This window comes from Musa acuminata, chromosome BXJ1-5, assembly GCF_036884655.1.
Source record: "Musa acuminata AAA Group cultivar baxijiao chromosome BXJ1-5, Cavendish_Baxijiao_AAA, whole genome shotgun sequence".
Classification (NCBI taxonomy): domain Eukaryota; kingdom Viridiplantae; phylum Streptophyta; class Magnoliopsida; order Zingiberales; family Musaceae; genus Musa; species Musa acuminata.
The window spans coordinates 43,106,066-43,117,856 of NC_088331.1; the positions used below are offsets into that span (position 1 = coordinate 43,106,066).

General features: G+C 38.6%; 3 protein-coding genes across 3 annotated transcripts; 2 read left to right on the plus strand and 1 right to left on the minus strand.

Annotated features, from left to right (window-relative positions):
* Positions 1–1,394: 1,394 nt before the first annotated feature.
* LOC135673986 (uncharacterized) lies at positions 1,395–1,802 on the minus strand. The gene has a single exon (XM_065183392.1). It carries the CDS (start codon positions 1,800–1,802, stop codon positions 1,395–1,397), a length of 408 nt encoding a protein of 135 aa, XP_065039464.1.
* Positions 1,803–5,023: 3,221 nt separating this feature from the next.
* On the plus strand, positions 5,024–5,710 carry LOC135673987 (transcription factor RAX3-like). Its single transcript, XM_065183394.1, has 3 exons — positions 5,024–5,159; positions 5,345–5,474; positions 5,590–5,710. The coding sequence occupies exons 1-3, from the start codon at positions 5,024–5,026 to the stop codon at positions 5,708–5,710; spliced, it is 387 nt and encodes a 128-aa protein (XP_065039466.1).
* Positions 5,711–7,083: 1,373 nt separating this feature from the next.
* LOC103985907 (pathogenesis-related protein PR-1-like) lies at positions 7,084–7,870 on the plus strand. The gene has a single exon (XM_009403762.3). It carries the CDS (start codon positions 7,275–7,277, stop codon positions 7,779–7,781), a length of 507 nt encoding a protein of 168 aa, XP_009402037.2. The 5' UTR covers positions 7,084–7,274; the 3' UTR covers positions 7,782–7,870.
* Positions 7,871–11,791: the final 3,921 nt, after the last annotated feature.

Consider the following 11,791-nt stretch of genomic DNA (forward strand, 5'->3'; position numbering starts at 1 on the left):
GGCATAAAGGTCGATGATTTACTGTTTGCGTTTAGGGGTTAAAACTTATAATAGCCTTAGGACTATACTTGACAAGTATGAAGCTTTAATGAACCTTTCCGTTAATAAGAGAAAATTTTATGTTTATTTTTGTCACATTAGCTGTGCTGCTGAGGAACATAGAATATGTTTGCATTTGTGTATATAGGGAGGGCAATAGCCTATGTTGTACCTATGGACTTGTATCTCTTACCGTAGGCTTAGTGAGATATATCAAACTATGCTTATGGACAAGGTGGAGTGCAAGGATGGTTAAAGGGTCTTCACACTTATTAATTTGTTCCTTAATGCGATTTCTATTTATATTCTTATGAACTTTAGGATCTCTAAAAAAATCATTAAGAGACTGAAGAGTGTTTAGGAAAATTTTCTTTAACACTGAGGAGAAGAAGAAGAAGAAGAAGAAGAAGAAGAAAGAAAAAAAAGGAAGAACTAGGATGGAATACTATTACTAGCTCTAAGTGAGAGAAGGGGGTTTCGGGATTAGAGACCTATGGGTTGCTAGATAAGCAATCTGTGTAAGTCCACTTCTCAATAATGTTGATGTCATATAGGTTAGAATTCTAAGGGTCAAATATGATGGATTGAAACCTTGAGAGGATGGAAGGATGTATAAATATTGTTGAAGTTTGCTAATGTTGTCTCGAGTCCATTAGGCATATTTTTTTCTACATCTGTCTGAATGAGTGATATATAGGTTGTTGGCTGGAAGGAAAACAAAGATATGATAACATTAGCAAAGATGTATCCTTAGAATTGGTGACAAATACTTTATATGGCAACTGTAGACTACAGCAACCACCAACCAACATGAAGATCCTCTTCAAGGAAAATGGTTACCACCATTGATGACTATTTGAGGGTTTCTCATAACCCTGAGTGGCCACCAAGGCAAAGGCCTGCAGAAACTCAAATGAAACTGAGGATTACAAGTATATCATTGAGTGTGATGGTTCGTTTAATGCTAAGAACTTTGCTACAGGATTAGGCAACATAATCAAGGATGGTTATGGAACTTGGAAGGCAGCAGGGAGTGCAGCATGTGAGGCGGAGAAGCCGGTGTGTGCAAGAGAAAAGGCCATTGTTCTAGCTATTGGGAAAGGACGAAAGACGAAGGTTGGTGGAATGTAAGTGTTGGAGATCCATACAGGGATATATATTTTTGTAGTTGCTGATTAAGTTATAATATTGTTCCTTTCCTTTTCATAAGTCACAATGTGTCGATTACCAAAGATCATACAAGATATGGTGCAATTCAAGAGAGAGAAATGGAACACAACATGAGATTTAGTCATCAAAGACAGATTGTGTACTCTAAGCAATGCAAAACTGAGAAGAAACAGCTCCCCCTTACTTCAATGTGTATCCTCCTCCAAGCTCTTCTGCCTGCAGTATCTCAGCTGAAGGGAAACCTGCCTCTCCATCCGCAACTGCAGGTAGAAGTTCTCGATGAACCTGTCTGCCCTCTGGTTGATGTCGTCGTCGGACGACGCACCGCTGAGTGACCTCGACGCCGGTGAGCTCGACAAGCTCACCGTCCTCGAGAGCGTCCTCGACGACGACGACCCGGCCTCGTAGCCGTCATCGTCGGTGCAGTCGAGCAGGCTCGGTCGGGCGGTGAAGCTCAGCCGGCGAGACACCAGCGGCGATCTCTTGAGGGAGGAGGCCATCCATCTGGTGGCATCAAAAGACAGCAAGAACCTTACCTTCTGAATTGCCCTCCTGAGAAGGCCTAGAAGTGGAATTCTCTTCCTGTCAGCCATGAAGCTGTGTGACAAGGAACAGAAGAAGCTGGTTGGTGGCTTGTCTTATAAGATAGAGAGAGAGAGAGGTGGATATCCGCAATCTGTATTGGGTGTCAAGAATCTGCCAGGTTGGTTAAGGAAGACAGGAGGATAGAGGAGAATTCTATGGTTACTGTCTCCCAAGGAGAAAGATATATTCCATGTAGTGTGGTGGTAAGGCTAAAAGCAATTTGCTTTGGGAGCAAGCAATGTGGTTTAGAAGTCTAGGAGACGTAAAAAGGCAATGCATGTTCCTATCAAGCAATAGTACAGCATCACATTTTAGACTGCACAGTGGATCTTAACTCATATTATTGATATATATTATTTATATGGAACATCTTTGTCGAATATGATGGCTTTAAGTGCATCAAAGCTTATGGACGAAGTCATCTGAAAAGATTGATAATGTGCACGACAAATTCTCCCAATTGAATAATCTGATTGGACCATCTTAACCATTCAACAAGCTCCACATTCACTATTTTATTCACACAAGTTTGAGTATTTTCTTCATTATGACAATAATTAATTTGCTTACCTAAGTGGTCATGAAAAGCTATGCTAATCCACATATTTTCTCAATTCAATAATAATTAGTTACATGAATGGGCCTGTACTGTAATAGTTGGATGGAATCATTGATATATTAATTTATTGAATCTGAATCATTAATCCAAAATGTTGTGTATGATGATCTCAAATGATTTATCTGTGATATTTATTTGTTGGCATTCTTTTCCTAGCAAATCAGTCATGAGATTGCAGTTTAATCACTTCAGAAGTGGTTTTCCTGGCAATCAGCATTCCTTGAAGTCTTTGTAAGTTCAACCAAAGCCTCAAAACATATTCCTAGAAATTCTTATGAGATCTTTAGTTGACTTATCTCCATCATCTTAATTGTTCCTTAAAACATAAGGAACAAGGGAACTTCTTTGAAAGATAAATCGCAATGGTAAGAACCTTTGATAGAATCAATCCTATGATGCCTTGTATTAGTTGGAGAGAGAGAGAGAGAGAGAAAGAGGAAGAAAAGATGGATGTTTAGGAAGGAAAGTAATGTCCTGTCTATGATAAAAAGGAACTGTACCAAAATACATCTTGTGCTGTCACAACCCCCGAGAATGACCTAAGCAACACCTCCTACTATGGATAAGGCTTAGCAAGTTGTTTATCTTCTCACACACATACCTCATACCTTCCTTAGAATCTACAAACTTTTCTTAGATTCTCTACTATTTACTTTGTTGATTGTCTTTCCGAGGACATGGAATTGTGATGTGATATGTTGACAACTTGGGTGATTTCTATATGCATAAAAAAAAGTTCCTCTATGATGTGCTCACTTGTATTAAAGGAATTTGGCTTTTGTGAGCCAAGTTCAAAAGAAAAACAAGCCAAGCTTACATTATTTTAGCAAATATAGAATTATGTTGCTACATAGAAAGTTCATTTAATGACCAAAGTGAACAATCTTGACTCTTGAGTACTAGTAATTAGCTTTGCATGCAAGTCACCCTAGCACATGGATGGAGGTTTCTACCTTGAATGCTAGCACAAACTCAAACCCATTAAGCTCCCACACATGGTCATCCCCTGTGCTTCTCTCAGCTGGATTTGATGAGGTGAGACAGCTTCAAGCAGAATCCAAACACTAGGCAAAGTCAAGGAGAAGACACAGACATCTCTCTTCCCTGTCCTTCTCCTTCCTCTGCATTTCTTCATTTACCCTACTTTATGTACTTAATTCTCTCACCATAAGGGTGTTAGTCCATGCATGGGTTACTCACTTTTACTGCAAGAAAAGCTTTGCCACTCCTAATTTATTCCTTGACAAAACATATGTGGAAGTAGAAACTAATACTAGACCCAATGTGATCAGGAAATCTAACTGAATGTTGTCCTAAAATAAAATCACATCCTCGTACAAGATGATATCAAGAATGTCCTAAGATACAATATGAAAAATCTCTTCCTGGAGATTATAAAAAATGATGCTTTTATATTTTATATGGATGATTAAAAAAATTGATTATAATCTTTGATGATCTAAATGCCGAAGAAATATTGCATAATGATAGAAACATCAAAATATTATGAAAAAGAAAAAAAATTAATGAAAAGAAATAAATGTTTTTTTGATTTTCTCTCTCTTTAGCCTAACAGTGTAAATTTCCATCCACTAGTCCAATGAAGAGAATATGTGCTTTAAGGCAGACTTGTTTGAATGACAAAGATTAGCAGACAAGCTGTGTTAGCTTTAGCTTGATGGTGATTGATTGTGAACTGGGGCAGCTTCTTGTTGACTTTGCATGCAATTAACTATCATTAAATTTCATGGACAGGATGGAGTGTGTAGTATGTATGGTCTTCTTCCCTTGGACACATTTCTCATGTTAGGAATACATCTATTCATGTTATTCTTTTCTACCAACCATGTAGATCCTTGGTGACTACGTTTTTACATTTGACCAAGTAGGAATTCTCCAGCCATAATCTGATGCTGGTGAGTGTGATCAGTATGTCCATATTAAGATCTAAACTGAGAAATTAGAAGAGGAGAGGGTATTAAGAACAAAACTGAGAAAAACTAACATTTTAATTAACAAGTCCTCAAGAATGTCGTCTCATCTAAGCTCTCATCCACTTTATGAGTTAATCATTAGGTCACATGAAATCAGTTGCTTCATTTTCAAGAAGCCTCCAAGTTGCAAATCATTTTGTTTGACTTGCACAATTTGATCCATGAAATGGTCCATCGTATATTGTTTGAAGCAAAGACTCTCATGCACCCTTCAAAGCCTGCTGGTAGCCAAAGTCATTCTTTGGGGTATAAACCTAGTGAAAGAAGAAGTCCTCTCCTGATCTCCATCTGGTCTTCAATCTAAAAGCTTACCATAACCATCACTTGCTTTTGCTAATCAAGCCGAAACATAGTATTCATGGACTTGCTCAATCCTTCAAGATTTGATATCCATTAAACAAAGGCCATACATTGCAAACTCGGCAAACAAGGTGACTAAAAGAAGCCTTCAACTAAGTGCCCACAGTGTAACCATCACGTCACATCCACACCATCTTGCTCTCCCGGTTTCTCCCTATAAGACTTGGCCTCACCCTCCCAGCGATTGCCAAAGACCTCAACTTCTCTTGCTGTCAGCTGAAGATAAATAGATAGATAGAGATAGAGAGAAAGCGACATGGGGAGAGCTCCTTGTTGTGACAAGGCTAACGTGAAGAAGGGAGCATGGTCACCTGAGGAGGCCGCAAAGCTGAAGGCTTATATTGAGGAGCATGGAATTGGAGGCTATTGGCTCTCACTGCCTCACAAGATTGGTGTGTCCTCCTTGTTTATGTGCTCACATAGACGAGTGAGAGAGCAAAAGATTGCATGAATGAGACTAAGTGCAGGTTTTATACACTATGACCCGCAAATATATATATATATATATATATATATATGATATTGTGATATTGAAACTGGAAGAAGCAATTGTATGTGCTTTGGTTCATAAACTCAGGCCTGAAGAGGTGTGGGAAAAGCTGCAGGTTGAGGTGGCTTAACTATCTGAGGCACAACATTAAGCATGGTGGCTTTTCTGAGGAAGAAGACCAAGTCATATGTAGCCTCTACATAAGTATCGGAAGCAGGTACAACATCATCTGTTCTAATTCCTGCTCCATCTCCAGTTGTGGCAAAAGCCTTGAGCTCCTCTCATCATGTGATTAAAGGTTGATGACAGCTTGGCTTTCATGCAAAGTTTAGGTGGTCAATGATTGCAGCCCAGCTGCTAGGGAGAACAGATAATGACATCAAGAATCATTGGAACACACAGCTGAAGAAGAAGCTACTTGGCATGCAAACAGAGCCATCACAATCTCCATGACTTCCTTCACAAACCCTAAGTGCATCAGCCCTTCAAAGGATGCAGTTCCTGTATGCTTTCTTCTTGTCCAACATCCCTGCGCTGGGTGGTAGGCTTTTGGAGACATCTCATCAGACCCTACCGCAAATGGAACAGGAAATCCAGATCTCGATGAGCCAAATTGTACAAGAAGATATGGATTGCTCGGCAGCAGGGTTCCATGGCATAAGTTCATCCTTTGCAGTAACTAATGATGGAAACGAGAGTATGATGAGTTGGTGGTCAAGTAATGGTTTCGAGGAGAAAGGAGCACTGAACTATTCTGCCTCATCTCCCCAGCTTGATTCCATGCTTCAAGAGTATGTCTTAGCAGGCATTGACAGCATCCAGATTCTAAGCTTTAGGTAGATGTTGTGAAGAGCATAACTCCTCTGGTTCTACATGAGTAGATATACCATTGCAGTGTTGTTCTTCGATCACTTATCTGCATCAACATTTTCTATATGTTGTGCAATGGTAAGAATCACAGTAAAAGATCACATTACAGGTGATTTGTTTCTTCTTCCTGTTCCATAAGAAGCTCTTGCTAATATCTCACACTCAGCTCTGTAAGGAACTTTCTCCCTTCTTTAATCCGGATTACATATGTAATGACTAAACTTAATCCATGACTCCCTTCCATTTCCTGTAGGCTTTGAACTCCAGCAAGCTCAAGTCTAAATATCAAACTAGGATTCACAAAATGAGTTCAAACACTGGGAGCTATTACAACATATAGAGGAAATGTTGCCTCCATTAAAATCAATGTCTTCCTGCTGATATTTTCATGTATCTGATCAACATTGATTGGGAGATCAATTATGTTTGTGAGCTCTGAAACAAGCATTGTCACAATTACACATGCTGTGATGCAATGAGATCAAACTGAGATGCTTTGTCAAGCTTTTTTCTTCTATTGAGTTGCTAGATATTCTATAATAAGGAAACCACAACCAACTGACATTAATCTACTATAAGCTTCACAATCTTTCTTACAAGACTAATGGGAATGATTAATGATCATGAGAGGCCACAAGGCTTGTTGGAATGACTCCATCATAGGATCTGACTTGCCTTTAGCAGTTGGCCAGCCATAAAGAGGGGAATTGTTAAGTTCAGTTTAATTCATAGATTCATACACAATCCAATAAGATTGACGGTCTTCAAGAAATGATTTATGTCGGTTATGAAGTTAGATGGATGATCAATTTTGACATCAAGATATATTATCTAAAAGAAATCATCATATCAATCTCGAGATTGGTACCCATTTTGGATTAGGTATGAACTAAGAATTGTTAATGGCCGAATCTAACATGAATTGCCATGTTCTAAGTTGTGGAGGTTGAAGAAGGTTCACGGGGCATATGGTCCACTATGATTACCCAAAAGTATTCCGTCTTAGTTGGATTTGGGAATCTAAAGCCTGCATCGTTGAACGTGGCTGCCACCGCAGCATCCACAAAAAGCCCAACCGCTAAACCACAGCCATAACTATATATCGAACAGGTAGTGGGCATCTCGGAGTGGGCGAGTGAGGCCGGACATGGCGGTGCGCAGCGAGTTCCTGCTCTTGTGTTCCGTGATGATCGCGTTGGTTCTGGTGGAGGGGGCGGAGGGGGGGAGACGGCCGCGGGCGGGGCTGGCGGGGCAGCTGCTGCGGTCGCACAACGCGGCGCGGGCCGCGGTGGGGCTGCCGCCGCTGGCCTGGGACGCGCGGCTGGCGCGGTACGCCGAGTCGTACGGCGGGAGGCGGCGGAGGGACTGCGCGCTGGCCCATTCCGGGGGGCCGTACGGGGAGAACATCTTCTGGGGGAGCGGGGCGCGGTGGCGGCCGGCCCAGGCGGCGGCGGCCTGGGTCGGGGAGCGCCGCTGGTACCACTACCGCTCCAACTCCTGCTCCGCCCCCGAGTGCGGCCACTACACCCAGATAGTGTGGCGGAGCACCCGGCGGCTGGGCTGCGCCATGGTGAGCTGCTCAGGGAGGAAGGGTGTGCTCGTGGTCTGTGAGTACGACCCCCCCGGCAACTACATCGGGGAAAGGCCTTATTGATCCCCCTCCCCTCCCCACCACATCGCCATTGATTTGACCTCCGTGTACATTGCTCATTCGATGATCGATGGAATTGCTTTGATCCTTCATTCGTTATTTTAATTTTTTTTTACAATTATAAATCGTGCTCGATCGATCCTTCATTCATTATTAGAATCTTTTATGAGATTCATCCTCTTACATTTCTGCAATCACTATTCTCCAATCAAAAGCTTGAAGGCGACTCAATAGGAACACAATCCGATATATGTATGGGTAAGCAGTTCGAAGGCTCCAGTGAGAAGCCACTGTGGTTGGGGGGGACTGTGGGACGACACTCACATGGTGTATGACATAGGAGAGAGGGAGGGTCTGATGGAGTTGCAGTGACATGGGGACAGGCATAATGTGCACCATTAATTCCTTTGACTTTACAGGTGGGAACGAAGGCAGGGCATGCAACGCAGAAAAATACTAGTGGCGTTGGGGTCCCAACCACGTGGCCTTCTTTTGGAATTTATCTCATGGCAAGCTCGTAATTATATATATATATATATATATAGCGATTTTTTGAAAAAAAGAAGAAGATTATTTTTATTTTTTTTCCGAGAAATATTCTCTATTTCTAGAATTTTCAAACAAGGTCTCATTTTTGTCTAATACTTAGAAGATCATTTTCACTCCTTTTTTTTTTTCTTATGGACTAGTTCAATTATAATGTTTTAACACTATGTTATAGGGTTTTAATGATACTAGAAAAATGTTATAATGTAATTAAAAAGAACTTAACAAAGTAGTTTTGTATAAATCTTAACAAAATATTTTGCTTATAATATTTTTACACAATGTTATAGTGTTTTTAGCAATATTAGAAAAAATATATATTATATATTATAACATAATAATTTTATTTTTAATAATATAAAAATATAACATGGTATAAAAATATTGTAACATGATATTTTTATAATGTATTATAATATTTTATAATATTTCAGGTATTAGATAAAAAGAGGGCACTGCTTGGGATTTATGGAAATAAGGGGCACTTTTAAAAGAATTTTTTTATTTTTTATCTTTTAGAATTCACCCCTTCCAACACAAAATATGAGTAGAATTTATGCCTTAGTAACTATAAATTTTATTTTCTTGAAATAAAAAAAATTAATTAAAAAAATAATTAGACTAATAGGAACAATTTACAACCTGAACACCTTCCAATTAATCTTGTTCTTTAGCCCAAACTTTACCTATTGGATTTCTTAGGCTACTAATATAAGTTATCAACCTTTTAATTAATGATGAGAAATTCTCCAGCAAAAATTATGAGGTTTCAATTATTTTTCGAACACTTATATATGAATTCAATAAAAACAAAATATACATACATATACATGAAGCACTCAAAATAGTCCAGTTTGGGCCAGGCCCACCCCAGCCCAGATTTCAGGCCCTCAGATTCACAATCCTCATCCATTGATCTCCCTTTGAGATTTGTAAATAAATAAATATATATATATATAGTGATATTTTAATTATCTCAGAGATAAGAGTGTACATTAAAATAAATTAGTTAGGTTGGTGATATGAGTTGCATTCATATTTTAAGATAGAGTTGGTAGCATCATCTCTTCCGAAGATGAGATTTTATCTCAGGATAATGTTTAATATGATTCTATATATATTTTTCTTAAGAATACTTTCTTTATTATTAAATATAAATTATATTTATCTTTTAATTAGATATGATTAGTTTATGTTCTCCACCAATATTGCTACAAGTGCGTTGGTGAGTGTCCATTGCATGACATGCAAAAGAACAGGCGATGATGGAGATGGCATGACATGGGGTTGAATCCAACACAGCATTTGGGATTCAACCACGACTCTCCTCTCTCCCTATCAAATCAACATTTTTCAAAGGACTTCAATTATTTTTTGAGTCCTTCAAATAATATATATGTAGAAAACACAATGAGTCGAACAATAGATTGAATCCATAATTTCAATCATTTAGAAACTCGAATTTTTACATACTTCACTGAAACAATAATTCAAAATTCTCATTTATTTATTTTTTATAATTTAATAATTCTAAAGTTTTCTATTTTAATAATAATAATAAGTTATTAATTTTATTTGTTATTTTAATCTCTTAGAGTCGAAATTTCATCCACAAATACTCTAAAAACAAGAGAGAGAGAGAGAGAGAGAGAGAGAGAGTATTATATTCATCAGCCCTTTTTTAACGTCGAAGGTAGAGAGACGCTATCAGATGATGGGATGGAGGCTCGGTTGCTGGAGCGAGGCACAGGCGACGGAGGTCGCACTTGGACGGCTTCGACGACGACAAGGCCACCCGAAGTCAATGTGGGGCTGCAGCAGCACTGCCGACCTCCACGGCCACTGGTGTGTGGAATGGACGGGGAGAAGGGAGGAGAAGAAGGTGGGAGGAGAGGACTCATGAGCTGGTTGGTGTTCGATGCAGCCCACGGGTGACGGAGACGTTCACATGCACTTTGTCTTCCCCGTACGTCCTTATCTTGGACTCACCTAACCAGGCTTTCTCGAGGAAGGAGACGACTCTACCTAATGCACTGCTCAAGCAAATTCTGATCACATTCGAACACATTGATTCTGATCCATCTCATCTCTTACTGTTGATTCTGATAAGCGAGTCGGAAGAGTCGATGCTTACTTGGAAGAATCAATGTAACGTGACACAGACAAACAAGCAAACAAAGGAGCACAACAACTGCCAATAGGATCTCCAAACAAATATCAACTCGCACGTAGACTTCAAATATTAATCTGCTAGTGATATATATATCAAATTTATTTGCTAAATTTGATTGTTTTTTTAAGATGTAAATTAGTTTAACTAGTAAAAATCTTGACGGTTGATAACATGATCTTGAGTTGGATTGTGTCTTCGTCCACATATCTTTATATACAAGAAAAAATATAGACATCATGTCACAAATATGGTGGACAATTTTCTTGATAGTGACCTTGTCCTCATTTTTCTCAAAATAAAAATATTTCCCTAATAATATCTTAAAGAAATATATATCGAAAATGTCATTCAGGATAACTAGTAAAGATCTTGATTGTTAATAATAAATTTGTATAATTAATTTTCATCTTTATTGCTTGATTTATAACATATGGAGAATAGTAAAAAAGATGCACATGATGGCACAGCAAAATATTTTTGAAAATATCAAATAATATGCTAAAAAAATAGATAGTTTATAACCCAGACTTTGATCGATACATCGTCTATAAATAATCAATGTATGCAATCTTAACTTTAAAATCTGAATCATTCAACTCGTAAACAAAATAATCTTATCGAGATTCATAAATTTTAACGATATGATCCTGACACTTAGAGTCAAAATAGAAAATGAGCCGTGATAAAACACAAAACAACATAAGATATTTATGCTAAACTTCAAGTTACTCGAATCGGATTTGAATTGTTGCTTTTCACATTCAAAGACTTGGCAGAGACCAAGAAAGAATGGGAATCAAAGGATCCTAGTTGAAGTGGCTAAGCCATTGAATGAGCCAAACCCACAAAATTACCATGCTTTATGTCTTGGTCAGAAACTTGTCGTACATTGCCAAGATATGTAGACCAACCCATCCCAAGATACGAAGAGATGGATGGGGTATCCCATGATTGAAAGTCTAGTCTAGTCGGAACATCATGCCATCACCTCATCCCTCTCCTTGTGCTCATCACTTCAAGTATGGGTTACCCCCATTCACGCCTCTCACATAACCATAGAGATATCTTGTAGCTTAAACTAATATATTTCTTATATTTTTATGCAATTCAAGTAGAGTAAAATCATGTTTTAGACTGTTTTTTCCTCGTAAAAAAAATCTTGATTTATTCGGTGCATAAATAGAAATCTGGGAGTTTGATAACAAAATGGGAAAAGGTGAGGATTTTTGAACTCTTGCCTTATATTGTACTTGTATGAGTCTATTTTAATCTTACTCAGAAAAGTGTGACAAAC